Raw genomic sequence first — 26,897 nt, forward strand, 5'->3', positions numbered from 1 at the left:
GTCCACACTTGAAACTCTACTACAATAGCTATGAGATGCGGAGAGCTCTAAACGAAACCTCTAACTTCTGCCTCCCTCAAACCACAGGGTGCCCTCTAGGGAACAAAACAGGGCAGCTGATGGATGACTATCTGGTCAGGGCTGGCCAAACAGTAGGTCAAACCATGTGGAAGCCATCTGTCACTGTCGGGCAGAGAGAGGAAAGAAGCTGGAACAGCCCTGGTGCTCAGCAAAGATAACACTGGCTTGTGAATCCCTCTGTCTCTCTCGCCTGGCTTGCTGTAGCGGTGTTTCCTCCAGCAATTGCCTTACACACCATTAAGCAGCCATGAACACAAACGCCTGGCCATATGTCCGAGGGCCAAGGAAACCCAGGAGCAGATTTAAGTAAAAGAGAAAACCTTCTGTCTCTCCTCTCTCAGCTCTGAGTGAAACTTCCTTAAAAAGGTGAGTGTCTTTGTACGAGGCATTATTGCAGGATTGAAATGGGAGGGAGGGATAGGTACAGCTGGAATTAGATTCAGGGAGGCCAGCAGGGAAAGAGGCTGGAAACAATGTAGCTCTTCTGAGTTAGGATGTAGTCATTTCAGGCTGCCTTTAAGGTTGGAATGAGAGGCTATAAAACTTCACAGAAACACATTCACCAGTATTTTATTTCCCAGGCCTTTCTTCTGCATTTCTCTGAGCTATTCAGAACTTGGTCCTGGCATCAGTGCAACCTGGGAACTGGTTAGAAATGCAGAATCTCAGGCCCTTTCCCGATCTTCTGGATCAGAATCTGCATTTTAACAAGATTGTCCCAAGTGATACGTGTGCACATTAAAGTTTGAGACGCTCTACAGATGGGAACTACAAGGAGCTGTCCCGAACAAGGAGAACTATTTCTTCTACCACTGCTGACCCTGACAATGATAAGAGCTGAACATCTGCCAAGCATAACATCACGCCAAATGTTGTGCTTAAAATGCATGATCACATTTCATCCTTACAACATCCCTGGCAAAGGTACCAACACTACCCTCCATTTATGGACGAGGTAGTGAGGCTCTGAGAAACTGAAATAACTTGCCTATGATCTCACAACTAGGAAGGAAATACAGAGCCACGGTTAGCACCAAGTGTCCATGTTCTTTCCCACTGTGCTGTTTTACTTTGCCATAAATGTGAAAGCAGTTGAGCCAACCAAAGATGTCCCTCAAGGGAGATGATGAAGAGAAGTTGTTCCCAAAGATTCACAAACTCATATTCCAGAAAAATAGGGCTCCTGGAGAGAGAATTCAATAAAAATTTCTACTTCTCTGAAGCCTCCCCTCTGGGGTCGTCCTTGACTTGCCCTTGGAATTCCCGGAATAGCTCAGCTCCAGAATGGGCAGGAGCCTGGCAGGTGCTTTTCTTGTCCTCTCCCTCCTTGGAAGAATAATCTCTACCTGTAAATCCAAGGCCAGTCACCTTGAGGAACAGGTTCCTGTCTCCACAGAAGCACAGTAAAGCTCAGGATTAAGGCAATTCTTTGCCCCTTTACTCAATACTGTGATTTACTGTCAGAGTCTTAAATCTGCTATCCTATTTGTTTATTCAACCATTCATTCACTAATTCAAGGCACTGTACAAGCAGGGAACAAGCAGACAAAACTCCTATGCTCATGGAGCTTACATTTTAGAAGAATCAGACAATAAGGTAATATCTACTATATATTTCTTATTTCAGTGCTATACAAAATATAGCTGGGAAAAGGATAGAGCATGGTGGGGCTGGGAAGTGCTACTTAAGATAGAGAAGTCAGGGCAGGCTGACCCCTGAAACTGAGGGTGACACTGGAGCTTAGCCCTGAATGAAGCGAGAGAATGAACAGCCAGGAAGAGGCTCCAGGTAAGGAAACAGCAGGAGCAAGGACCACGAGGCAGGAATGACCTTGAAGCGTTCAAGAAACCAAGAAGCCCAGGGTGACTGGAGCAGATGAGTAGGTGGTAGAGGATGAGATTGGAGGGGTAACGGGCCTCCAGACCACATAGAGCCTCGTAAGCCATGGTAAGGGACTTCAGCTTTTACCCTGAGAAGGATTAAAGCATTTTGAGCACAGGAGTGACATACTTTTGGCAGGATCGCTAGGGCTGTTATGTTAATAAGGGACTGTAAGGAAACAAAGGTGGAAGCAGGGAGACCAGATAGGAGCTACTACAATAGTCCAGGCAGGTAATGGCTGTGCAAGTGGTAACAAGTGGCCAGATTCTGGATATACTTGAGGGCAGAACCAAGTGGACTTGCTGATGGAAATCCTTTAGTTCTTCCTCATTTCTGGGCCTCTGGTTGGGTCACGAACTCTGACCTCTGTTTTGTTTTCCTTTTTTGGCACTGCTCCCTTCTCATCTGCCTATCTAGTCCCGACCTCTCAGTTCTTGAATCTTCTGATTTGTAAACGTCTTGCCTGTATGTCCCTGATCAGTCTCTGTCCCTTGCCTGGTATCCTGGTCGGCTATCAGCCATGCTCCAGAAAGGCATATGCAATGTTGCTACTGCTTATTATTATCAATACTTCATATTTGTGTCGTGCTTTACAGTTTAAGACCTTTCATGTACATTATCCCATCTGACGTGCTAGGTTTCACAGACCATTTCATGCCTTTCATTTGGCTCCAGGAGACCTCAGAGAAGAGGCATGAGTCAGCTTTGGCTGAATTTCAGACAAATTAACTCCTTGGCAGCTACAGACCTGGCAGAGAGCAGGCACTGGCTGCATGTATGTCAAAGTGTGTGGGTAAATTGAGCTACAAGGCTCATGGGGTAAACACTCAGAGAGTAAAGCAAATATCCTGAGGGTAAGGAACATGCTGACTGAGGGCCCCCGAGAGTACTGGACTAAAGCTAGAAAAAAAGGTACCACGGGTGTTGGGCAGAGAACCAGGAGTGAGGTGGAAGAGGTGGGAAACCTGTGCCCTGGAGCGGGTGAATGATCAGGAGAGAAGGCTGAACCAGGCCAGTGCCAGCCACGAGTCAAAAATCTGTATGGTCAGCCAAGCCCTGCAGGTCAGCTCAGAGAAGCCTTTCAGAAGGGACCTAGGCCACGTGACTGGGCAGCAAGGTGAGGGGAGTCAGCATCGTGCAGCAGGGTGATACAGAGTGATGCTTTGCCTCTGCCAAGGAGCTTCCCTCTGTTTCTGGTTTGAATAGGGACCAATCCCCCAAACATGGCTGATTAAAGTCTGGTGGGTAAAGGAAAATGGGGCACCTGGAGAGGCTGGAGTAGGGAGCAAGGAACAGAGAGTAAAGACAGATACTCTTTCTCTCTGGATACTCCTGACCTTGAAGGGAAGTCCTCCAACTCCACAGGTTAATTATCCAATAGCTTTAGAGTTTGACCCTAGGACTAATGTCAGTTGGCTTATTTTCTCCACTTGATTCAGTGATTCTCAGTCTGGTTCTCCACCTTGTACAGGTTTCCTGGGAGATATCCCAGCACAGTTAAATCAGAGTCCAGGGCAGTGGGGTCCAGATCTGGTGTTTTTTCAAAGCTCCCGAGGTGACTCCAGTGGGCCATCAGGATGAAGGGCTGCTGCCTTAGACATGGGCACCAGCTTCACAGGGCTTAGTTCAAAGCATACTCCTTTCTCCTTAGGACAATTCTAATGCTGACAATGGTGCCAAGAGCAAGGATCATAAATGGATCCTGAGCAGATGAGAAAATAAATCTAATCCTCCCACTCAGTTAGAAGAAAATGGAAATTCCACCCACAAGGCTGTTTGTGGAGACACAAACACTGCATCCTGTTCAACTCGATTAGTAAGAATAGGTCTGGTTGGTGATACACGAAGCATTTTACAAGCGCAGGTTTCCTTAGAAGGCCCGCCTTAGGGAATCTCAGTGCTAACAGAAAACACTGGATCACGTTCATTCTTGTCAGGGAAGGATACATTTTAATGGCTTTACTTCCATCTTTAGCATTAGAACCTCAGAAACAAAGATGCTTGAGGTCAGGTGGAACTTAAAAGACCATCCAGTGGTTCCTGGACTTTACTGTGCATCACCTGGGGACCCTGTAAGCATCCTGGTTCCCAGGCCCACCCCTGATGGAAACTATTGCTCTCATTCACCTTCTTTTCATGGCTGTTCAGCTTCTGCTCAAGTCATGTCCTATAGGGTTCCCTCAAAAGTAAAGGCCATGCCTTGCCAGTTCTGCATCCTTGCTGCCAAACTCTGCTCCAGGTTGGTAACAGATGCTGTAACATGCTTAATATCCTATTCATTCAACGAGCATTTATTAGACACCTACTAGGTGCCAGGCATTGTTACAGGCCCTGGAGATAGGGCTGTGAATGAAACAAAGCTCTGTCCTTAAGAGCTTATATCCTAGTGGGCAAAATTTTCCTCACATTAGGCATATGAATTTAAGGATGGCTAAACTGCAAGCTCCTTGAAGGCAGCTTTATGTCTTGTGAATCTTGCTGTTCTTAGTGTCCAGCAAAGGGCAAAGAGAACACAACATCAAAAGTTTGCTGAATACACCAATGAGTGAGTGCTGAGTGGTGCACCCAGAGCCTCCTATCTCAGCTTTGCCAACACCACCATGGTTGGCGCTCATGCTCTGTCATGGTCATTACCTTCAACCATTAAGAAGATTATATCTTAAAGGTAGCGGGAACTCATTTACAAAACATTCACTCTCCAGTTGTCTTTTTCTCTTCTTCCTCCTTCTCCTCCCCCTCCCCCTCCTTCTTCTTAACAGTTGTATTGAGATATAATTCACATACCATACAATTCACCCATCTAAACTCAGTGTATATAACTGAGTGGGTTTTAGTATAATAGTGTTTGGTATACAGATATGTGCAACCAACATCACAGTCAATTTTACATTTTTATCGTTAAAAGAAACCCTGTACCCTTTCTTTTCACTACTGTTCCTCTATCCTCCATCCATCCCAAGCCTACTACTTTCTGTTTCTATAGGTTTGCCTATTCTAGACTGTTCATATAAATGGACTCATATAAATATGTGGTCTTTGGTGACTGGATTCTTTCACTTAGTAAGATGTTTTCAAAGTTCATCCATGTTAGAGCATGTATCAGCACTTCATTCCTTTTTATGCCAAATAATATTCTATTATATGTATACACCACATTTTGTTTATCCATTCATCAGTCAATGGACAATTGAGCCTTTTCCACCTTCTGGTTATTATTAATGTTTCCTTAAACATTTGGGTATAATGTATGGTCTTTTGTATGGACATATGTTGTCATTTCTCTTGAGTATATACATAGCAGTTGAATCTCTGGGTCATAGGGTAACTCAATGTTTAACTGAGGAATTGCCAGACCGTATTCCAAATGGCCACACCATGCTACACTCCCTCAAGCATTGTATGAGGATTCTGATTTCTCAAGGTCCTCACCAACATTTGTTATTATCTGACTTTTTGATTATAGCTATCCTGAAGGATGTGAAAAGGTATCTCACTGTGGTTTTGATTTGCATTTCCCTCATGACTAACAGCTTTTCATGCACTTTCAAGCATATTTTCATACACTTATTGACCATTTGTTTATCTTCTTGGGAGAAATGACTATTCAGATTCTTTGTCCATTTTTCCATTGGGTTACTTGTCTTTTTGTTATTGAGTTGGAAGAGTTCTTTATTCTCTTATTCTGTATTATAGATTCTAGATACAAGTCCCTTAACAGATAAATGAATTGCAAACATTTTCTCCCATTCTGTGGGCTGCCTTTTCACTTTCTTGATTGTAACTCTTGAATCACAAAAATTCTTAATTTTGATGAAGTCTGATTTATCTATTTTTTATTTAGTATGAGGTAAGGATCCAACTTCATTTTTTGCATGTGTCTAGCCAGTTGTCCCAGCACCATTTGTTGAAAAGACTATTCTTTCCACATTGAATGGTCATGGAACACTTGTCAAAAATCAGTTGACCACAGACATATGACTTTATTTATGGACTCTCAATTCTACTCCATTGATCTTTATGTCTATACTTATGCCAGTACCATACTGTCTTGATTACTGTGGTTTTGTGGTAAATTTTAAAATCAGGAAATATGAGTCTTCCAACTTTGTTCTTTTTAAATATTATTTTGGCTACTCTGGGTCCCTTGCAATTCCACACAAATTTTAGAATCCACTAGTTAGCTTCTACAAAGAAGCCAGCTAGGATTCTGATAGAGATGTGCTGAATCTGTATATTAATTTGGGGAGCATGGCCATCTTAACAATATTTAGGTCTTTCACTCCATGAGTATGAGATGTTTTTCCCTTTATTTAGATCTTAAATTTCTTTCAACGTTTTACAGTTTTCAGGGTACAAGTTTTGTACTTTTGTTAAATTTTTCCCAAGTATTCTATGCTTTTGATGCTACTATAAATGGAATAGTTTTCTTAATTTCACTTCCAGATTGTTCACTGTGTGTAGAAATACCCTGAAATTTGAACTCATTTATTAATTCTAATAATTTACTAGTTCTAATAATTTTATAGTAAATGCCTTAGGATTTTCCATATACAAAATCATGACATCTGAGAATAGAGATAGTTTTACTTCTTCCTTTCTAATCTAGATGTCTATTCTTTTTCCTGAATAATTGTCCTGGCTAGAACTTCCGGTGTTAATTAGAAGTGGCAGACTTAACCTGTTCCTGATCCTAGGGAAAGGGTATCCAGTCTTTCACCATGAAGCATGATGTTAGCTGTGGGTTTTTCATAGGTGCCCTTAATCAGGCTGAGGAAGTTCTCTTCTAGTCCCAGTTTGTTGGGTGTTTTTATTATGAAAGGGTATTGAATTCTGTCAAATAGTTTTTCTGGGTCTATTGAGACAATCATGTGATTTTTGTTTTTTATTTTACTGATGTTAAACCAACCTCACAATCCTGGGGTAATTCCCAATTCATCATAGTATATAATTCTTTCTGTATGTTGCTAGATTTGGTTTGTGGTTAGCATTTTGTTGGACATTTTTACATCCATATTCATAAGCAATATTGGTCAGTAGCTTTCTTTTCTTTTGTAATGTTTTTGTTTGGTTTGGTATCAAAGTAATACTAGCCTCATAGAAAGAGTTGGGAGTATTTCCTCCTTTTCTATTTTTTTTTTTTTTTTGAAAAGCTTCTGAAGAATTAGTATCAACTCTTTAAATGTTTGATAGAATTCAGTGGTAAAGCCCTCTGGGCCTGGGTTTTTGTCCACTTCATCTAAGTTATCTAATTTATTGGTGTACAATTGTTTGTAGTATTCCTTTATAATCCTTTTTGTTTCTGTAAGGTTGGTAGTAATATCCCCTCTTTCATTTCGGATGCCAGTAATTTTTTTTCTTGGTTATTCTAGCTAAAGGTTTGTCAATTTTGTTGATCTTTTCAAAGAACCAGCTTTTGGTTTCACTGATTTTTTTTCTACTGTTTTTTTCTTCTCTATTCCATTAATTTTCACTCTAATCTTTATTACTTCCTTCCTTCTGTTTGTTTTAGGCTTAGTTTGCTCTTCTTTTTCTAGTGCCTTAAGGTGGAGGTTTAGGATATTAATTTAGATTTTTTTTTCTTTTTTTCACTACAGGTATTTACAGCCATAAATTTCTCTCCAAGCATGGCTTTAGCTGCAGCCTATAAGTTTTGATATGCTGTGTCTTCGTTTTCATTCATTTTAAAGTATTTTCTAATTTCCCTTTTTATTACTTCTTTGATCCACTGTATATTTAAGAGAGTGTTATTTAATTTCTACATATTTATGAATTCCCCAAATTTCTTTCTGTTGCTGATTTCTAATTTTATTCTATTGTGGTCAGAGAATGTATTTTATATTATTTTTATCCCTTTTATTTATTAAGATTTCTTTTATTGCCAATATATGGTCTATTCTGGGCAATGTTCCATGTGCCTTTGAGAAGAACATATAGTCTGCTGTTGTTGGGTGGAGTGTTCTATAGGTTGATTTGGTTTATAGTCTATTTCTTCATTCAAGTCTTCTACTTTCTTATTGATCTTCTGCTTAGCTGTTCTAACTATTATTAAAAGTGGGGTATGAAAGTCTCTATTATTTCTGAATTGTATTTCTCTCACCATTTTTGTCAGTTTTTGCTTCATTTACCTTGGTGTTACATTGTTAGGTACATATGCTTATAATTTTTATATCTTCCTGATGGAGTAACTCTTCTATCATTACAAAATGTTGCCCATTTTCTCCAGTAACATTTTTGTTTTGTTTTGTTTTGTTTTGAAGTCTATTTAAAAGTCTGTTATTAGTGTAGTCACTCTGGGTTTTCTTAAGATTGCTGTTTTCACAATACATCTGTTTCCATACGTTTACTTTCAATCTATCATAATCTTAAATCTAAAGTGTTTCTTCTATAGACAATAGATTGTTGGATCTGTTTTCTTTAATCCATTTGACAATTTCTACCTTTGATTAGATTGTTTAACCTTTTCACATTTAATGTCATTATTGATATAGCTGGATTTATGTCTGCCATTTTACTTTTTCTATATGTCACATGTCTGTCCCTATACCTCTGTTCCTTCTACAGTGCTTTCTTTTGTATTAAGTGAATATTTTATAATGTTGTATTTTAATATCTTTGCTAACTTTTTTCTCTATTTATTTTTGTTATTTTCTTAGCTGTTGTTCTAGGGTTTAACATGAATATCTTAACTTATGAGAATCAGCTTCAGAGGCATACTAACTTAATTCCACTGAACTATTAAAATGTCACTCCTGTATAGCTTTATTCCCTTTCCCCTCTTTTTTTTTTATTTTTGAATTTTATTTATTTTTTTAAACAGCAGGTTCTTATTAGTTACCCATTTTATACATATTAGTGTATATATATCAATCCCAATCTCCCAATTCATCACACCACCACCACCACCCCTGCCACTTTCCCCCCTTGATGTCCATATGTTTGTTCTCTGCATCTGTGTCTCTATTTCTGCCTTGCAAACCGATTAATCTGTACCATTTTTCTAGGTTCCACATATATGCGTTAATATACGGTATCTGTTTTTCTCTTTCTGACTTATTTCACTCTGTATGACAGTCTCTAGATCCATCCACGTCTCTACAAATGACTCAATTCAGTCACTTTGTATGGCTGAGTAATATTCCATTGTATATATGTACCACATCTTCTTTATCCATTCGTCTGTCAATGGCATTTAGGTTGTTTCCATGTCCTGGCTATTGTAAATAGTGCTGCAATGAACATTGGGGTGCATGTGTCATTTTTTTTTTCTTTGCAGTACACAGACCTCTCACTGTTGTGGCCTCTCCCATTGTGGAGCACAGGCTCCGGACGCACAGGCTCAGCGGCCATGGCTCATGGGCCTAGCTGCTCCGTGGCATGTGGGATCTTCCCAGACTGGGGCATGAACCCATGTCCCCTGCATCGGCAGGCAGACTCTCAACCACTGTGCCACCAGGGAAGCCCGCATGTGTCTTTTAGAATTATGGTTTTCTCTGGGTATATGCCCAGTACTGGGATTGGTAATTCTTTTTTAGTCTTTTAAGGAACCTCCATACTGTTCTCCATAGTGGCTGTATCAATTTACGTTCCCACCAACAGTGCAAGAGGGATCCCTTTTATCCACACCCTCTCCAGCATTTGTTGTTTGTAGATTTTCTGATGATGACCATTCTAACTGGTGTGAGGTGATACCTCATTGTAGTTTGGATTTGCATTTCTCTAATAATTAGTGATGTTGAGCAGCTTTTCATGTGCTTCTTGACCATCTGCATGTCTTCTTTGGAGAAATGTCTATTTAGGTCTTCTGCCCATTTTTGGATTGGGTTGTTTTTTCTTTAATATTGAGCTGCATGAGCTGTTTAGATATTTTGGAGATTAATCCTTTGTCCATTGATTCATTTGCAAATATGTTCTCCCATTATGAGGGTTGTTTTTTTTGTCTTGTTTATGGTTTCCTTTGCTGTGCAAAAGCTTTGAAGTTTCATTAGGTCCCATTTGTTTATTTTTGTTTTTATTTCCATTACTCTAGGAGGTGGATCAAAAAAGATCTTGCTGTGATTTATGTCAAAGAGTGTTCTTCCTATGTTTTCCTCTGAGAGTTTTATAGTGTCCGGTATTACATTTAGGTCTCTAATCCATTTTGAGTTTATTTTCCTGTATGGTGTTAGGGAGTGTTCTAATTTCATTCTTTTACATGTAGCTGTCCAGTTTTCCCAGCACCACTTATTGAAGAGACTGTCTTTTCTCCATTGTATATCTTTGCCTCCTTTGTCATAGATTACTTGACCACAGGTGTGTGGGTTTATCTCTGGGCTTTCTATCTTGTTCCATTGATCTATGTTTCTGTTTTTGTGCCAGTACCATATTGTCTTGAATACTGTAGCTTTGTAGTATAGTCTGAAGTCAGGGAGTCTGATTCCTCCAGCTCCGTTTTTTCCCTTCAAGACTGCTTTGGCTATTCGGGGTCTTTTGTGTCTCCATACAAATTTTAAGATGATTTGTTCTAGTTCTGTAAAAAATGCCATTGGTAATTTGTTAGGGAATGCATTGAATCTGTAGATTGTTTTGGGTAGTATAGTCATTTTCACAATATTGATTCTTCCAATCCAAGAACATGGTATGTCTCTCCATCTGTTGGTATCATCTTTAATTTTTTTCATCAGTGTCTTATAGTTTTCTGCATACAGGTCTTTTGTCTCCCGAGGTAGGTTTATTCCTAGGTATTTTATTCTTTTTGTTGTAATGGTAAATGGGAGTGTTTCCATAATTTCTCTTTCAGATTTTTCATCATTATTGTATAGGCATGAAAGAGATTTCTGTGCAATAATTTTGTATCCTGCAATTTTACCAAATTCATTGATTAGCTCTAGTAGCTTTCTGGTGGCATCTTTAGGATTCTCTATGTATAGTATCATGTCATCTGCAAACAGTGACAGTTTGACTTCTTCTTTTCCAATTTGTACTCCTTTTATTTCTTTTTATTCTCTGATTGCCATGGCTAGGACTTCCAAAACTATGTTGAATAACAGTGGTGAGAGTGGACATCCTTGTCTCATTCCTGATCTTAAAGGAAATGCTTTCAGTTTTTCACCATTGAGAATGATGTTTGCTGTTGGTTTGTCATATATGGCCTTCATTATGTTGAGGTAGGTTCCCTCTATGCCCACTTTCTGGAGAGTTTTTTTTTTTTATCATAAATGGGTGTTGAATTTTGTCAAAAGCTTTTTCTGCATCTACTGAGATGATCATATGGTTTTTCTTCTTCAATTTGTTAATATGGTGTATTACATTGATTGATTTGTGTATATTGAAGAATCCTTGCATCCCTGGATAAATCCCACTTGATCATGGTTTAGGATCATTTTAATGTGTTGTTGGATTCTGTTTGCTAGTATTTTGTTGAGGATTTTTGCATCTATATTCATCAGTGATATTGGTCTGTAAGTTTCTTTTTTTGTAGTATCTTTGTCTGGTTTTGGTAACAGGGTGATGGTGGCCTCATAGAATGAGTTTGGGAGTGTTCCTTCCCCTGCAATTTTTTGGGAAGAGTTTGAGAAGGATGGGTGTTAGCTATTCTCTAAATGTTTGACAGAATTCACCTGTGAAGCCATCTGGTCCTGGACTTCTGTTTGTTGGAAGACTTTTAATCACAGTTTCCATTTCATTACTTGTGATTGGTCTGTTCATATTTTCTATTTCTTCCTGGTTCAGTCTTGGAAAGTTATACCTTTCTAAGAATTTGTCCATTTCTTCCAGGTTGTCCATTTTATTGGCATAGAGTTGCTTGTAGTAGTCTCTTAGGATGCTTTGTATTTCTGCGGTGTCCATTGTAACTTCTTTTTCATTTCTAATTTTATTGATTTGAGTCCTCTCCCTCTTTTTCTTGATGAGTCTGGCTAATGGTTGATCAATTTTGTTTATATTCTCAAAGAACCAGCTTTTAGTTTTATTGATCTTGGCTACTGTTCTCATTTCTATTTCATTTATTTCTGCTCTGCTCTTTATGATTTCTTTCCTTCTGCTAACTTTGGGTTTTGTTTGTTCTTCTTTCTCTAGTTCCTTTAGGTTTAAGGTTAGATTGTTTATTTGAGATGTTTCTTGTTTCTTGAGGTAGGCTTGTATAGCTATAAACTTCCCTCTTAGAACTGCTTTTGCTTCATCCCATAGGTTTTGGATCATCGTGTTTTCATTGTCATTTGTCTCTAGGTATTTTCTTATTTCCTCTTTGATTTCTTCAGTGATCGCCTGGTTATTTAGTAACGTATTGTTTAGCCTCCATGTGTTTGTGTTTTTTACTTTTTTTCCCTGTAATTCATTTCTAATCTCATGGCGTTGTGGTCAGAAAAGATGCTTGATATGATTTCAGTTTTCTTAAATTTACTGAGGATTGATTTGTGACCCAAGATGTGATCTATCCTGGAGAATGTTCCATGTGCACTTGAGAAGAAAATGAAATCTGCTCTATTTGGATGGAATGTCCTATAAATATCAATTAAATTTGGTCTATTGTACCATTTAAAGCTTCTGTTTCCTTATTTATTTTCATTTTGATTGATCTGTCCATTGGTGTAAATGAGGTGTTAAAGTCCCCCACTATTATTGTGTTACTGTCAATTTCCTCTTTTATAGCTGTTAGCAGTTGCCTTATGTATTGAGGTGCTCCTATGTTGGGTGCATATATATTTATAATTGTTATATCTTCTTCTTGGATTGATCCCTTGATCATTATGTAGTGTCCTTCCTTGTCTCTTGTATTTAAAGTCTACTTTATCTGATATGAGTATAGCTACTCCAGCTTTCTTTTGATTTCCATTGGCATGGAATATCTTTTTTCACCCCCTCACTTTCAGTCTGTATGTGTCCCTAGGTCTGAAGTGGGTCTCTTGTAGACTGCATATATATGGGTCTTGGTTTTGTATCCAGTGAGCCTGTGTCTTTTGGTTGGAGCATTTAATACATTCACGTGTAAGGTTATTATCGATATGTATGTTCTTGTGACCATTTTCTTAATTGTTTTGGGTTTGTTTTTGTAGGTCCTTTTCTTCTCTTGTGTTTCTCACTTAGAGAAGTTCCTTCAGCATTTGTTGTAGAGCTGGTTTTGTGGTGCTGAATTCTCTTAGCTTTTTGCTTGTCTGTAAAGCTTTTGATTTCTCCATCGAATCTGAATGAGATCCTTGCCAGGTAGAGTAATCTTGGCTGTAGGTTCTTCCCTTTCATCACTTTAAGTATATCATGCCACTCCCTTCTGGCTTGTAGAGTTTCTGCTGAGAAATCTGCTGTTAACCTTATGGGAGTTCCCTTGTATGTTATTTTTCGTTTTTCCCTTGATGCGTTCAATAATTTTTCTTCATCTTTAATTTTTGCCAACTTGATTACTATGTGTCTCGGTGTGTTTCTCCTTGGGTTTATCCTGTATGGGACTCACTGCACTTCCTGGACTTGGGTGGCTATTTCCTTTCCCATGTTAGGGAAGTTTTCGACTATAATCTCTTCAAATATTTTCTCGGGTCCTTTCTCTCTCTTTTCTCCTTCTGGGACCCCTATAATGCAAATGTTGTTGCATTTAATGTTGTCCCAGAGGTCTCTTAGGCTGTCCTCATTTCTTTTCACTCTTTTTCCTTTATTCTGTTCTGCAGCAGTGAATTCCACCATTCTGTCTTCCAGGTCACTTAACCATTCTTCTGCCTCAGTTATTCTGCTATTGATTCCTTCTAGTGTAGTTTTCATTTCAGTTATTGTATTGTTCATCTCTGTTTGTTTGTTCTTTAATTCTTCTAGGTCTTTGTTAAACATTTCTTGCATCTTCTCTATCTTTGCCTCCATTCTTTTTCCGAGGTCCTGGATCATCTACACTATCATTATTCTGAATTCTTTTTCTGGAAGGTTGCCTATCTCCACTTCATTTAGTTCTTTTTCTGGGGTTTTATCTTGTTCCTTCATCTGGTACATAGCCCTCTGCCTTTTCATTTTGTCTATCGTTCTGTGAATGTGTTTTGTTTTGTTTTTTTCCCACAGGCTGCAGGATATTAGTTCTTCTTGCTTCTGCTGTCTGCCCTCTGGTGGATGAGGCTATTTAAGAGGTTTGTGCAAGTTTCCTGATGGGAGGGACTGGTGGTGGGTAGAGCTGGCTGTTGCTCTGGTGCGCAGAGCTCAGTAAAACTTTAATCCTCTTGTCTGCTGATGGGTGGGGCTGGGTTCCCTCCCTGTTGGTTGTTTGCCCTGAGGTGACCCAACACTGGAGCCTACCCGGGCTCTTTGGTGGGGCTAATGGTGGACTCTGGGAGGGCTGATGCCAAGGATTACTTCCCAGAACTTCTGCTGCCAGTGTCCTTGTCCTCACAGTGAAACACAGGCACTCCCCACCTCTGCAGGAGACCCTCCAACACTAGCAGGTAGGTCTGGTGCAGTCTCCTACAGGGTCACTGCTCCTTCCCCTGGGTCCTGATGCACACACTACTTTGTGTGTGCCCTCCAAGACTGGAGTCTCTGTTTCCCCCAGTTCTGTCAACGTCCTGCAATCAAATCCCGCTAGCCTTCAAAGTCCAATACTCTAGGAATTCCTCCTCCCGTTGCTGGACCCCCAGGTTGGGAAGTCTGAAGTGGGACTCAGAACCTTCACTCCAATCAGTGGACTTCTGTGGTAACATTGTTCTCCAGTTTGTGAATCACCTACCCAGCAGTTATGGGATTTGATTTTATTGTGATTGCACCCCTCCTACCATCTCACTGTGGCTTCTCCTTTGTCTTTGGATGTGGGGTATCTTTTTTGGTGAGTTCCAGTGTCTTCCTGTTGATGACTGTTCAGCAGTTAGTTGTGATTCTGGTGCTCTCGCAAGAGGGAGTGAGCCCTTTCTCCTCTTTTTGTGATGTTATTATACATATTACATTTATAAATGTTATAAACCCAGCATTAGATTGTATCACATTTTATAATTTTATGTCTTTTGAAGAAGGTGAGAGAAGAAAGCAGAGTAAATATAAGTTTATAGCTCTTGTTATATTCACCTCCTTATTTGTCATTTCTGGATGTTTTCTTCTGTCCCTGTGCACTCAAGTTACCATCTGGAGTAACTTCCTTAGCCCTATACAGCTTTACTTTTACCTCCTTTGTGCTGTCACTGGAAAATATGTTACATTTCTATATGTTATAAGCTCAGTAGTACAATGTATACGTATTATTTTATACAATGGATTTTTAAATCAGTGACGAGAAGAAAGAAGAAGAAATTTGCACCTATGCTGCCTATTATAGTTATGTAATTACCTTTCCCAGTGCTCTATGTCTTTTTCGTACAGATTCAAAAGAGCAAGTCTGGGGTCACTCACTTTTATCATAAAGAACTTCTTTTATTGTTTCTCATAAGGTGTGTCTGCTAGCAACAAATTTCCTCAGTATTTGATTATGTGGAAATATCTTTATTTCACTTTGATTTTTGAAAGATACCTTTGCTGAATATGAGATTCTTGGTTGACAGTTTTTTTCCATTAAGCACTTTGAATATGTTATTCTACTTCCTTCTGGGCTCCCTTGTTTCCAATGAGAAATCAGTTATTATTCTTATTGGGATTCCCCTGTGACAACTCCTTTTTCTCTTGCTGCTTTCAGGATTTTCTCCCTGTCTTTAGGTTTCAGTATTTTCACTATGATGAATCTGTTTGTGGATCTCTTTCCTTTACCCTACTTGGAGTTCCTCGAGCTTCCTGGCTATGTAGATTATTTTTCAATATTTGGGAAGATTTCAGCTATAATTTTTTTTTAAATGTTCCTTTCTTCTCTCATTCTAGTATTCCCATTATGCATATGATGGTACATTTGATGATGTCCTGCATTTTTCTGAGGCTCTGTTCATATTTCCTCATTCTTTTTTCTTTCTGTTCTTCAGATTGCTTAATTTCTATTGCTCTATCTTCAAGGTTCTTCTTCCAATTCACTTATTGTTGACCTCCTCTAGTGAATTTTTCATTTCAGTGATTGTATTTTCCAACTTCAGAACTTCCTTTTGGTACTTTTCAAAATAATTTCTATCTCTTTATTGATATTCTCTGTTTGGTGAGATGATATCATCATACCTACTTTTACTTCTTCAATTATAGTTCCTTCAGTTTTTGTTTTTTAAAAAAACACATATTTATAATGGTTACTTTGAAATCTTTGTTAAATCTGATATCTGGTCACTCTCACAGGCATTTTCTGTTTCTTGCTTTTTCCAGTGTGTGCTTTTTATCCATTTGTGTCCCCCACCCCCAACGTCATACATTTCTGTTTCTTTTCATAGCTCATAATCTTTTGTTGGAACCTGGACATTTAGATAATACATTGTAGCATCTCTGGGTACTGATTCCCACACTTCTGAGGCTTGTTATTGTTATTTGCCTGCTTATTTGTTTAGTGACTGGCTGGATTATTTTAGTGGGAAACCTCTGATGTTGCTCCTCAGGGGATGCAGCTTTGGGTATGCCCACAGTCACCCTGGGATGACACTAGTCTTCACAGTCCTCTCTTTAACTTTATCTTTCCCTGACCACACCCAGCTGTTAAATTCCACTAATTTCCAGCTCATTACTCTATTGCTTCCAACAATGTCCTGGGGTATAAATATAGATCTGCTTCACAGATCTATCCAATCAAATCCAAGCTCCTTTGAAGGGACAGTTCCTGAGGTCACTACTTAAGATTTGTTCTGGCCCCAGGAAGTCTTTCTCTCTGGCAAACCAGCCTGCCTACTATTTACCCTATATCTCCAGTGACTCTAGAAATCTTCTTCCAGTTGCCTCTCACCATAACTTCCCTAAGGGCATTTTTGAGAGTGCTATTGGCTTGAACTTCTCTACTCTCTATTGCAAATAAATGCAGTTGCTTTGGGAAAAGATTTGGGGCTCTCTGTTTTATAGTTTGTTTCTACTCCCAGGCAACACTATTTCTCAGCAGTGTTGTGCCCATGGTATAGCCTCTGCTCCCTGAGTGGGGGCTAGGCAGAAGAAGGAGTCCCCACCTCTTGGCCACACTCACCTAGAACTTAATTTCAGCAACAAGTAGCTTGGACCAGGATAGGAAATGTCCTATCTGGGAAGACAGTCCTTCAATTGGGAGCTGGGGGCAAAGGAGACCCTGTGTTCTTGGTTGCACTAGTCTGGAGTAGCGTTTCCATTTCGTTGAGCTGGGAGGTGGGAGGAAAGAGGGTCCTGGTTCAAATACCACAGATTCACTGTTCTTACCAAGTTTTAGTAAATTTTCTTGAATAAATGTTTCTTCATTTGCTGTGTGCACTTAGGACCATTTCTAGAGACTTTAAATGGTTCTTTTAAAATAATGTCCACCAGTTTCACTGGAGAGTAGGTTTGCATAGCGCCTCATGCTGTCATACTAGAAGTGGACTCTCTTTCAGAACCTGAAATGCTTTATTTTAGGGCGTGACTGTTTTATAAATACATATACATCTCCACAGAACAACAGTTCTCTAACTTTAATATGTACATAAATCACCCATGAAACTTGTTAAAAAATGGAGGTTTGGGGGCCTCATCCCCCAGAGATTATGATTTTCTAGGACTGGGGTGGAAGCCAAAAAGAAATCTACATTTTTAGCAAGTCTACTACAAGATTCTTTGAAAAAAAAAAAATTGTACTAAAAAGACTAATGCATACAAGCTAAGACTCATCTCTTCTCTTTTTCAACAGGTTTTATGTGTACTAAGAGACTTTGTGGCTATGACAGGGTCAAATCCTGGCTATTAAACATGACAACTGTGTGTGTGCCTGTGTGCATGTGTGTGTGTGTGTGTGTGTGTGTGTGTGTGTGTGTGTGCATGCGTGTGTTCCCCCAAACCTGAGCTCTCTGGGGCCCTCCTTTTTCTTAATTCTGCCTTCTGTCATGAAAGGCTTCCTCACAAATTCTCCTTCCCCTGAGTGTGGCCTCCTGCTCTGATGGGCGTGTGGGCGATGGAAGTGGGGTCACTTCATCATAGGAAGTTCTGTCTGTTTGGGGGTAGGGAATTACTTGCGGAATCATGGTTTGGGGCTGCTGAGAATCAGAGATGACAGAGGACCCCAGAGCAAGGCTTCTCAAATTGGGGTCAGGAAACCTGCTCAGAATCTTTACCTTTCTGGCACCAGATCTGATTTTTCCTTGGTGCTACCATTTCTAACTTTCCCTCAAAACAAACAGAGCAGCACAGGCTTTGCTGCAATTGGTCTGATTTGCACACCATCAAGTGGCAGTATGTGCCTCTGGTGAGCAAATTAATAGGATTAAAGCAGCTATCAACATGCCGCAGCAGAAAGGCTTCCTGCTGTCCAGCTGCACATGGTAATCACTAATGTGAGTCCTCACAGTCGTAACAATAGAAAATGAATATCACTTCATATTTTAACACCCTAGACAGAAACCATTAGCAATTTATTTTTCCCAAAGAACTGGCTAACTAAAATAGTAAATAAGACTGTGTTATGTTTGTATGTACTCCTGTGTCTTTTTCACGAGGACCTCGAGCACAGATGGCTACCTGATTGTTCTGTTGCATATTACAGTACAACCCGACCCTAATTCCATCGCCCACACTCCCATCAGAGCAGGAGGCCACACTCAGGAGAAGGAGAATTTGTGAGAAAGGCTTTCACAACAGAAGGCAAAATTAAGAAAAAGGAGGGCCCCAGAGAGGTCAGGAAACCTGGCTTTATGAGGCACTATAAGAAGCCAGAGAATATCTTCCTCCTGGGTTTAGTAGGTGGGTTATTATTATTATTATTAAAGATCAAAAGAATAGGATTCCCCAGTGGAAACTGCAAAAAAAAAAAACCATGTTATAACAAAAAGCCAAAGATCAACCAATTTTAACCTTTTTCTTTCAGAGTTGCTCATGTACCATACTCAGTGGGGCATTATACTCCCACACTCTCCACATGTTAATAATTGATAGCCTTTATTGGTACCAATTCACAGACAAAATTTAGGAAATTTCTGATTTTGCTTCCACGATTTAATGATATGCAATTATTTCTCAGTAATGGTCACCTCAGCTGGGGTCAGGTCTTTAACTGGTATATAAAACTAGACATATGAAAGCAAAACTTAAAAAACAGATAAATTATAACTAGATCATCTTCATTTACCAAACAGTATACCTAGGGGTTCTTTAAATTATAAAGAAGAATTGGTACTTTATAGAGTTAATTCACAGGCCATTAATTCCTATCAATGAATGAACAATAAGCGTTAAGTCAATACTGATTATTAATTGAAAAATATACCTGACCTCCCCTCATTTAAATGGAGCCCCTTTTGTTATCCTCCATCAGAGCAGCACTTACTCTTCCAACATAAGACTTATTGATTTGTATTTATACATTTACTTATGAGATTATATACTATCACCTGTCTCTCCACTGGAATCTCCATGAACAGACCATTTTGTTCACCACTATATGCCCAACATCCGGCACAATGTCTAATCCTTAATTATTTGTGGAATGAATGAAGAAAGAAGTCATGAGGTTCTTGGGATCTTATATTGGGGAGGGTGATCGATAGGCTTTAGGATTCCCTTGAACCCCCTGAAAATGCCTAAAAAAGTTGTCCACATACATTTCTCTGGAAAGAAGACCCACAACTTTCATTAGATTTCAAAGGCGTCTGTGACCTCCCCGAAAGGTAAGGGATCACTGGCCTATTTCACTGATAAAACAGGATTCAGTAGCAAAGAACTCACCTGTAGCCTGAAACAAAGTACGCTGCATGTACCTTTACATGGATAGATGTGTGGGCATATGTATAGGTTCTTTTCCAAGAACCGAAAAGGAAATGCCTCAGTGAACTTACAAAACAATCCACATTACCACTTCCCCTGAGTATCTGATCATTCCTACAGTCACTGGGCTCCAGCAGTAGCTGCTTAAATTCATCTGTTTCTTGGCAGCAACATCCATCACTCAGGCCAGAGAAAAGGAGTCTGAATTCCCTCTATTCACCTCCTTGGGTTGCTGGCATCAGTCTTAGGGGAAGTCCCTTTTAATAAGAAACCTGTAAACCTCCCAGTTAACAAAAGCACGTGCTGTGTTTATAATGCACCAGTTCAGCCAATTTGATCAAACAACCCTGGGATTTCTCTTCCCCTGCCCTGCAGCCAGAGAGGAGAGCCAGTCTAATCAGGCTAAACAGGCCTCCGAGTGCTGCAGGCACTCAGGGCAACGGGGAGACTAGAGATGGGCTGGAACATGCTAATTGGCTGGTGTATATTAAACCTCCTCTTCCTCCCTCCCAGCTCCAGAAAACGCTTCCCTTCAGTCAATTTCCTCCCTCGTTTTTATTTTTTATTTTTTGTCCTGAAAATGGAGACTTCAGAAGTAAATTTGTCAGAGGAAAGGTTTTTGATGTGTTATTAACTCTCAGTTATCCATATTAACAGAGAAGAGCAGTGGTGCAGATCATTCAAAGCCAAAGGCTCTTTCTATTTAACTTTGTAGTTCATTGTTTTGAGGGGCTTGATGGTAGACTTACCTCCCTAATTAGGTTTGTCTTTGCTTCTTATTAAAATGAGTTAGTCTGCCTTAGGGCCAGGCAGTTGGGTGACATGAAGATTCTGGCACAGAGTTTGTAAAATTCACCAGGGGAAATCCACAAGGCACACAGATAATCAAACCTGACTAGATTTGAGTTCATGTTCTTAATCACCTGTGATCAACTGGTTTGCTCCTCTGTGACTAAAGCGAGCCTGAGATGACACATAATTATAGAAGACTAGTTGGACTAGTCTTTACATTTAGATGAAGGTGACTGCTGTGGCCCAAATTGGTATCACAGTCAATATTGATCTTTTCCCTGCCTGGTCCCACAACCTTCTATTCTGCAGCCAGAGGTCCCTTCCCATCCAAATGTCATGCTGTTCACCTCTACCTTACATCCTGCAGTGGCCCCCTGTGCTAATCATTAGGGCTATTCACGAACACCCACTCTCTCCTCCCCAACATGTGGAGGTAGGACCATATACCTCCACCCACGACGTTAGATGTGGCCGTGTGACTGGTGTTGGATAGTGAAATGCGTCACTTCTAGGTGGAAGGTTTCAGAGCTAGCGTGAGCTTGGCTACTTGCTTTGTTAGCTGAGGCACTGGCTGCATCTGAGACAGTGGCTGCTCCCTCAGTCTGGGAGTCTCATCGAGTGAGCGCGATGAGCACAGCCCCCATCAGCCCGTGACGGCATGTGGTAGGAACAAGAAATGAACCTCTATTATTTTAAACCACTGAGATTGTACGGTTCTTAGGTCACTCGGCATCTCTATCACCGCACATATCAAGCTGTACGTGATTGTCTGAGTTATCTCCCTAACTAGACACTGAAAACTTGAGGCCAGAATTACTTCTGTGTATAACACAGTCCAGTGTATAACATTGTTAAAACAACTCCATAGAAAATGAAATTATCTTCTTTCCTGGCCTCTGTGATCCTCTGTGTTTATGTTTTTCTAACACCCACCCCTCTCCCAGCATAACCAGATGAAATGATATTGTGTCTTTGGAGTTCAGATATACAGGGAATGGTGGAGCTATTCTTTTGGACCAGTAGTACAAGCAGGAAGAGCTGGCAGAGGGGAGAGAGAGAGATATCGAGGCATACTTAGGCTGCAGACATTTCCAACACAACAGGTTCAAGGGGCAGACAATATTTCAAAGTCTTGGGGAGACCACATGGAAAAACTACTATCCCAAAGTGTTGGTCTTACGAGGAATCACAGGTGTTATCTGGACTAGATTCCTGTATCACCAGCATCATCATTATCATAATACCAATATCTACTGATAATGGACTATGTACCAGGCACATCTCCAGCCACCTTACAATTAACTCATTGAATCCTCACAAAAACCCTATAAGGTGGCTATTATTATTTCCATTTTACAGATGAAGAAATGGAAGCACAGACAGGTAAATTTCCTATGGCCACACAGCTAGCAAACATCCCTGTCTGAATTCAGCGTCTGCTTGAAGTCTCCCCATCCCGGGGGGCTCACTAACTTCTAGTACATCCCACCTCCTGAGCCATGTGCTGCCTCCCCCTCCAACTGCTGTCCCCTGGACCGTTCTGCCTCCTAGACCAACACAAAACAATTCCACCCTCTTCTCTCCAAGGCAGCCCTCCACATAACTGAAGGCAGCAACTGTGTGTCCCACAAGGCTCCTCTTCTCTAGTCTAAGCAGCCTAGTTCACTCAACTGTTTCCAACGGGCCACAGCCTCAGGTGCCTCTCATCCCAGCTTAGTGACTCACACATGCCAGTGGGTGTAGTCAGCGGAGTGGAACTGGGCACTCTCCTTTCTAGTCTTGCACTGGGCTGATGGCTTCTACAACCCCAGCACGTTCCTTTCACCAGGTAAAGCAGGGTCCGGAGGCAGAAATGAGGCCATAATCTGCTGCGGGAACAGCCGGCTCACCACGTGTCCTGCACTCGTCCCTATCTTGGCAAATGGAATGCTAAAAGGGGCCGCGTGTTCAGAGTTTCTCACTCCTCCTCGGCTTGGAAGTCTGTTTCTGCCCTCTCCACCGCAGCCCCATCCCCCTCGTTATTCTCCTGCCCCCGAGAAGAGACCCTGCACTCACCATGGAGTTCATGGCGAAGTGATTGTGCTGCGTCTGGAGGTCCAGGGCGTGCTGGTAGCTGACTCCAATCTCTGTATGGCTCTGGAGGAATAACTCCTTGTTGTGGCTTATCCAGTCGAACATCTAGAGGGGGAAAGAAGGCACACAGTCATCAGGGGGGTATGGGTCCAACAGCAAGGAACTTTCAGAGCTACTGGGAGAAAAGCAGCCTTCCTGCTGGGGCCCAGTGAGGACCAGTCATCGTGTTCAGGGTCGGGGGTGGCCCACACCCTGGCTTCCCAGGAGAGCCCTCCCCCTTAGCAGAAGGCCCTGCCACCAGCCTCCATGTATCCCTACAGAGCCTAGGGGAAGAGAGAAAATGAGTAAGAGGACCAAGGAGAAGGGGGAGGAAGCTGCTCACTTTCCCTAGTTACTTCCCCTTTTAAAAGCTTTTAGAAATCGTCAAAAGCCACGCCCCCCTCAATGCGTGCTTTAGGGACAGGTGAAGTGGAGACAAGTGGGAGGCTTAATGCACTCCCTACTGCACCAGCAGGAGAGAGAGACACTTGTTGGAAGCCACAGGGCATCCTAACACGCCCCCTCCCACTTACACTGCCCGACTACACATTGTTGAACTGACTCTGAACGCAGTCAACTTTTCTTGTGACTCCACAGCCTCGCAGTTCCAGGGTTTCTGCTATGACCCATGAGGAACCAGAAGAGGAGGATTTTAAGGGTAGAGTAAATACTGCCTATCACCGTGGGCACTGAGCCATTTTCCTCCCCATGGTTCTGTACCTGGTTTTCATTTAGGTTTCCACCTCTCCCACAGGTGGCCCATTCACTTTTAGGGGAGCTATAACCAGAGCCTCAATTCCAAGGGAAAGCCTGGTCACTCTAAAGGTTATCCCTTCTCAGGACACCAGATCTAAGCCAATCAGTGTATGACATTTCTTGACCCATGGGATTGTCTTAGAAACAGGAATGTTATCCAATTCAGTACAATAAAGCACAAAGGGAAGTTTGCTGGAAGCTTCTGAGAAAACAGAACTGTAGTTGGTTAGATATGACTTCTCTTCCTCTGATACTGTCATTGTGACCCTGTACCTCAAATTGCTGTAGCCATTCTGCTGGCAGCTTGAGGGTGAAGCCAATGAGCAGAGGAAGAGTGTAGCCAAGACAATGGCAGGAAACAAGCAGAGCCCTGATTAAGCCTTGCCTGATCTCCACACTGTGTCTGGACTTCCTTAGTACCTGAGCCAAGAAATCCTCTTTATTATTCAAACTGGTTTAATTTGGATTTTCTGTAATTCTCTGCCCAGAGTAGTCAAGTGATATAGCCAGGAAATGTGTTAAACCTTTGGAGAAGAGGATTGCTATACTTGGAACTCATGGTCCAAGTTTGGGATGAGCTAAAGGCTGCAGCTCAGTTGCAGAGTAAAGCAGGGAAGAAAGGAGCACAGGTGTAGGCTGAGAAGCTGCAAAGATCACGCCAGCTTTCCTGGAGGCAGAACCACAGCCTCATTCCATTTTTCCCCTTTAAACGGAAAAGCGAATTTACTTTTTCAGTTACATTTAACCAGCATTTATCGGACACTCATTATATGCCAGGCACTATACAAGGCAAAAATGATTAATATGTGGTTCTTGAGTTTAAGTGGCTTAAAAGTCAGTGTGGAAAGCAAACATGGACTCAGCTACAGTGTTAGCACAACTTGGCATATGACTTGATTAAAATCACAACTCAACAAAGAAATCTATCAAGATAAAGGTCAGTGTGGTGTATCAAGGTAGCAGCCTCTCTTGATGGTGTGAAGAGAGGGAAGAGCAGAGAAGGCTTCCCAGAGGAGGTGACACCTGACTTGACCCTGACTCAGGTAGGAATTAGCCAGGTGAAAGAGATGTGGGCTCCAGGCAAAGGGAAGATCAAAGGGGCAGAACTATGGGGCAGCCCAGTGTGTAGAGGGCTCTGAAAGCACCACTTCTGTGCTTCTGGACCTGATGTGAGGAGAAGATGTGGCTGGGGAGGTAGAAGTGACCATGGAGAGCCCTGGACACAGGCTTTAGGAAACCTGGACCATATACTGCAGGCAGCAAGATGTCAGTGGAGGGTTGTAAGCTGAGCAGTGAAATGTGATGTGAGCTTTGAGTGCAGCATGGGATGTGGACTGGCGGGGAGAGATGGAGCAGTAAGAATGGTTAGGAGGTTGTAATCCTGGGGAGCAAGAGTGAGAACCTGGAAACCCGGATGTGGGGAGTGACGGTGGTGTCTGTGAAGTGGGCCGAGTGAGAGTTACTAGGAAGGGACTGAGGACTCCCAACTGTTTGGGGAGGGAGGGTGAGAAAGAGAGAGGGAAGACAGCCAGGTATCTGGCATGGAGCCCTGGATCCTTGTAAGAGAAGGTGCCACCATGACACCACGTCAAGAGGAGTGCAAGAAGCTGGGGTAGGGGAGGAGACGCAGCAGGTTCTGTTTCAGATGCTGAGTTTGAGAGGCTTAGGAGACCTTCAGGTGGAGGTGTCCTGTGGGCAGTTAGAGTTTTGTCTGGAGGTCAGGAGAGGGACATCAAGGCTATGACAACCCATGGTTAAGTATAAGCACATCACCTTCCCAAGGCAAATGGGCATAAAATGGGATTGAATTTGGAGATGATTCTCCTTTTGAATTACCCAAATCACTTCCGGCTACCTACACAGATAAAGGGCAAAAGTATCATCCTTCACTTTCAAGTGTCAGCAGATGTTCCAGGCTGGCGGTGCCTGCGGAGACTGGACAGGATTGGTGGCGTGCGCCACCCTGGGTCCGCCAGCCACAGCCAACCCCACACCACAGACACACGGTCAGCGCTTTTTAAAATTACTATTAAGGACAAGAGGGGAAGAAGACAAGTGCCCCAGGAGTCTAAAGGAACTTTATTGTATAATTTTTGTTCTTTAAAATTCTGCCTCTCAACCCCATTTAAAACTAATCTCTCATCTCTTTTCCTTGTTGACCAAAGAACCAATAAAAATAATGAAAATCTGAAATGCCTGAAGTCCTTGGAACTTAGGATGAAAAGTGCTCACTCATACTTTCTTGTCTATCCCAGTGGCCTAGAAGTGACCTTCCCTGTATTTTCTGTTAAATGAGTATTTAGATATGCTAATAAACAGAGAGTTATGTGCTAGCACCAGAACGATTAGATTGCCTGGTGCCAGGTCCCTACTGGACTACAGAGCAAGTAGAGCCGAACACGGGCCAGTTAGGGAGAAAAACAATAACAACAGTGAGTTAAAAGGCAGGCGAGAGTGGAGAGCGCTGAAGGAACCGCACACCTCATTGAATGGGCTTCTCACACAATGAGGTCTGCACCCAGGCCACTGCGCCCCATCTGCCTTCCATACTGAAGCACATGAGCTGTCTCTGGGGGCTGCGCATTCTGGGAAAGTTCAGCTATGCCAGAGGCTAGAGGCAGTGCTCCAAGGAGGTGACACTCATCTCAGGCATCTAGGGACCAGACAGTCAATGTGGTATCAGGAACCACGGTCTCTCCAACAGGGCTGTTTCCTAGGGACAGTCTCAAGTCTTCTCTGGGACTGAATCTGCTGCCTAATTGTATATAATATCACTTTCGTGAGCCTGGTTGCCTGCAAGGGTCACCAGCATTTCTGCTGCATTCACTGCAACTGGCTGCAGAGAGAGAATGTGTGTGTGCACACACGCGTGTAAGCACCCATGTGCGTGCGCAGTTAAGTGGGATAAGGACTAGGCTGGTTCTGGGCCTGGCTCTGTCACCAATTACCCATGAGACTGTGGGAAAGTCTCTTCATTTCTGGGCTTCTCTTCATTTCCAAGGGATAAGCAGTACCCAGAATGGAGGTAAGCATCCTGGTTTACAATCAGCTCAATTTGGAAACTTATGGAGTGTATTTTTTTCCATTCAAAATAAAAATTAGTTTTATTGAGTCTCCTGGATCAGAATGCTTATTCATTGCTACAGCTTAACATTTCTAACTTTTGAATACAAAGAATGACTCTAAGAAAACTGGCATTGTTCTTAATAGCCAGAGAAATGCAGCTTCTTAGTCTCAGCCTTGACATCTGTCTAGTGCTTTAGGGTTCAAAATGTCCATTCACAAGCATCATCTCACTGCCTCCAGCAGGCCCACTTTACGGATGGAAAACAGGTTCAGAGAAGTGAAGCCCCCGCAATGGGCTTCATTCATGCCACCCAAGGCACATTCACTGAGTGTCTGTTGATCCAGGCTCTTGGGACACTGCCCTGCCTCCTGCATGTGACTGTAGGACCTCCTCTGCCCAGGGTCCACAGAGCAGTTGCCCCCCAAAAGGCAGCCAGCAGGGCACTGTGGGGCTCCAGGGCCATTC

At 41.7% G+C, this 26,897-nt stretch overlaps 1 protein-coding gene across 25 annotated transcripts in view; it reads right to left on the minus strand.

Moving 5' to 3' along the window:
* Positions 1–26,897, minus strand: part of KALRN (kalirin RhoGEF kinase) — a 654,958-nt gene that overhangs the window by 381,640 nt on the left and 246,421 nt on the right. For all 25 annotated transcript variants that reach the window (XM_067034412.1, XM_067034411.1, XM_067034409.1 and 22 more), the window contains one exon: positions 22,553–22,675. In XM_067034412.1, coding sequence (XP_066890513.1) covers positions 22,553–22,675 — 123 coding nt within the window. The remainder of the gene's footprint in view (positions 1–22,552; positions 22,676–26,897) is intronic.

The sequence above is a fragment of the Kogia breviceps genome, chromosome 5, assembly GCF_026419965.1.
Source record: "Kogia breviceps isolate mKogBre1 chromosome 5, mKogBre1 haplotype 1, whole genome shotgun sequence".
In the NCBI taxonomy this organism is placed as follows: Eukaryota; Metazoa; Chordata; class Mammalia; order Artiodactyla; family Physeteridae; genus Kogia; species Kogia breviceps.